The sequence below is a fragment of the Neomonachus schauinslandi genome, chromosome 12 (assembly GCF_002201575.2).
Source record: "Neomonachus schauinslandi chromosome 12, ASM220157v2, whole genome shotgun sequence".
Classification (NCBI taxonomy): Eukaryota; Metazoa; Chordata; class Mammalia; order Carnivora; family Phocidae; genus Neomonachus; species Neomonachus schauinslandi.
Window position 1 is genome coordinate 56723292 of NC_058414.1, and position 3406 is coordinate 56726697.

The window sequence follows — 3406 nt, forward strand, 5'->3', positions numbered from 1 at the left end:
AAAGCACTGTGGGAGAACAGATCGGGGAAGAGATTAATTCCAAATGGTGAAAACTCAGAGGATATATCTTTGGGGTTAAGCCTTGGAGGATGGTAACATAAATAATGGGTAACATTCAAAAAACACTTCCTATACCAAGTGCTGTGGTTGGTGGTTTAGATGCATCTCATTTGGGGTTCACAACAGGTCTGCTGGGGATGTGCTATTATCAGTCCCACTTTACAGTGAGGAAACTGAGGCACAGACAGAGTAATTTGTCCAAGGTCCAGGGTAGTAGTAGGTGGAGTGGAGGAGGATCTGAACTCAAACAGGGTAATTCTAGAGCTGCTGCTCTTAACGCTTACTTAACAAGCAAAGGAGACCAGAAGGGAAGGCCTGGCAGTGTGCAGGGAGTGTCCAGGGAACAGTGAGGGGTTGTGATGTTGGAGCACAGGACCTGGAGGGCTGAGGTGTGGGGTGTGTGTGAGGAGGAACAAGGGTTTAGGTGGAGTGTTGTTTGATCTCAACGGCAGCTGTGGAATCTATATGTCAAACTCTGGGCTTTACATAGAATATTTCATCTGACATAACCACATCCCTATTGGACAGGCACTATTATCCCCATTTTACAGATAAGAGAACTGAGGTACAGAGAAGTTAAGTAACTTACTCAAGGTCATACGACTGGCTGATCGTGGGGCTGGGATATGAAATCAAGGGTCGGACTCCCGAACTCACTGTGCCAGCCAGTGTTCTCACTTGGTGGTAGCCCTTTGCATGCTGCCCAGTGCCTCTACTTTTCCCCCAGTCTACACATCCTGTCCCTTCCCAACCACCTTTACTCCTGACCCCACCCCGCACATTCAGCTACAGTCGCCCGGCCCACGAGCACTGAATCGGGACCACCTTGGGCCCAGAACAACCCCCTGTTCCCAGAAAGCTTTGCGTTTCCCCCGAATAAAGAGCTTTTGAGCCGGGGAGCCCCGCCCCCTGCGGGCTCCTCCCACGGCCGCGAGCCCGGGGCGGCTGTGGGCGTGTCCCCGGCGGCGGCGCCCGCGGCTCGGGGCGGGGCCTAGCTGGGGGGCGGGGCCTGGTCAGGCGCTAGGCTGCGGGGTGGCCAGGCGGGCTGACTCTCCTTGCAGGTGGCTCGTCTTCCGCCTCTCCTGAACCCCGCAGGCGCCGTGCCGGCTGCCGTGGGAGCGCCTTTGTGTCCGGCCCCGAGAGCCCGCGACGGCCGCTGCGCGCCCGGGTCCATTGTTTCGCTTCTCTGTCTCTTCCGGGCAGGTGCCCGCGGCGCGCGGGGCCTGCACGTGCCAAAGCGGCGGCAGGAGGGCAGGGACCCGCGGGCGCAGGCAGGGGCGTCCCGGGCGCGCGGCGCGGGATGAAGTACCTGAAGCCTTGGTGGTCGGACGGCGGCGGCCTCCTGCACCTCACCATCCTGCTGAGCTTGGCGGGGCTCCGCCTGGACGTGGACCTGGACCTCTACCTGCTGCTCCCGCCGTCCACCCTGCTCTGGGATGAGCCGCTGCTCGCTGGCGGCCCGACGAGCTCCGCCTACGCGCTCAGCCCCTTCCCGGCCTCGGGAGGGTGGGGGCGCGCGGACCGGCTGCACCCCAAAGGCCGCGAGCCGGACCCCGAGGCGGAGCCCGAGGGCCGGCTGCTTCGGGAGGTTCGCGCGCTGGGGGCCCCCTTCATTCCCCGCACCCGAGTGGATGCGTGGCTCGTGCACAGCGTAGCGGCCGGGGAAGCCGACGGGGCCCACGGGCTGCTCGGCGCCGCCGCCGCCTCCGCCGGAGGAGTCGGCGCCAGTGTACACGACAGCAGCCAGGCTGCGCCGGGGGATGGCGGGGACTCCCGAGCGGCTGCAAGTAGCCCCTTGGCCGCCGGGGAAGAGGAGAAGGCACCGGCAGAACCGACGGCTCAGGTGCTGGACGCCGGCGGCCGCGCGAACCAGGTAAGAGGAGCGCGGGGATGCGAGCGCTGTGCTGGGGGAGCTGGCCAGGAGCCCTGCAGGCTTGGGACGGACCCAGGGACGGAGCACACCCGCTCTGCTTCCACCCTCGGCCCCTGGTGGTTGCAGTTTCGGGACCACGCTTGCCTCCCCTTTTTGTGAATCTAAACGGAAGCTGTTAGTGCGGTCGCTATGCTTTTAGGTGTTTGAGAAAGAAATAGGAGAGATCATCCGTTCGGTTGTAGAGGATACCTTTACTGTGTTTGATGGCGGTCTGAGTTCGGGGCTGCTGAGGGGAGAAGGGATGCTGGTAGTTTTCTCGCCTACGGTCTTCGTTCTGTACCTCGTGTACATGGAGATGTCTTTTTCTGGAACCAGAGGATCCAAAAGAGGCCTTGGCCACAGGAAGGACGCGTTTCTCTTAACCCGTGCTCCCCGGTCTAACGTGATGGCCCCTGCCAGATTTTAACCCAGTTGCAGTTCGTTTCTGCTACTTACCCTGGATTAAGGAGCCGTGGCCAGTGTTCAGTTCCAGGCCAGTTGGCAGACGGTCCCGCTGTGACCTAACCAGCCCTGGCGCCTAATGACCCTCCTCTCTCTGGAACACGTGTAACTTTTTTTGTTTGTTTTTTAAGATTTTATTTATTTGAGAGAGAGAGAGAAAGCAGGAGCGGGAAGGAGGGGGAGAGGGAGAGAGACAAGCAGAGGCCCCGCTGAGCAGGGAGCCCCACCCAGCCGGATCCCAGGACCCCAAGACCATGACCTGAGCCGAAGTCAGGCATTTAACCGACTGTGTTAACTCCAGGCGCCCCATGTGTAACTTCTTATGAGCATAAAGAAAGCAGGTACCCTGACAGTCACCTAGTGACTTAACAAGTGCCCTCTGGTTTATGGTTTCAGATCCTTCGGTTTAACATCCTTTTGAAGCAAAGTTCACTAAGATTGACTGATAGAGTATCTGTGTGGTGCTCCCGCTGGCTCTTGGAGTCTAAAGACACTTATTACCCATTTTTACAAAATTGCCTTACCCAGAGTTCCTTCAAAGGGACCTTTTTAATATCTCTTGGCCCAAACCGTAGTATTAGCAGTCGGTATCGATCAACAGGTGTTCCTTGGATGTTTTTGTGGGGTGCAATCTTATGCAAAATGGGAACTGGGGCTAGACAGGTTTGTTTGCTGCTCTTCAGAATTGCCCTGTTTGTGTAGGCAGTTGCCAGACGAGCTTCTCCACCCTCTCCCAGAGGGGTCATTGTGCCAAAGTGCCTGTGATTCACTGTTATGCAGATCGGATCCCTTCCTCTTCCTGAGGCCGGAACTAATGGGGTGGGGGTCACCGAGAGTCTCGGTGGGCTTCTGTCCAAAACAAAAAGTGGAAGGTTCTTCTCCCTCACTCAGCCAGTCCCCATCTTCACCTGAGTCCTCTGCTTCCTAAGGAGTGGTGCGTGCTGCGCTACAACCTTTTCAGATCCTGGAACC

At 58.3% G+C, this 3406-nt stretch overlaps 1 protein-coding gene across 3 annotated transcripts in view; it reads left to right on the forward strand.

Annotated features, from left to right (window-relative positions):
* The first annotated feature begins 1112 nt into the window (after nucleotides 1–1112).
* NFE2L3 (NFE2 like bZIP transcription factor 3) overlaps nucleotides 1113–3406 on the forward strand; it is a 31486-nt gene continuing 29192 nt past the window's right edge. For all 3 annotated transcript variants that reach the window (XM_044920249.1, XM_021689801.2, XM_044920248.1), the window contains exon 1: nucleotides 1113–1933. In XM_044920249.1, coding sequence (XP_044776184.1) covers nucleotides 1361–1933 — 573 coding nt within the window. In that variant the 5' untranslated portion in view covers nucleotides 1113–1360. The remainder of the gene's footprint in view (nucleotides 1934–3406) is intronic.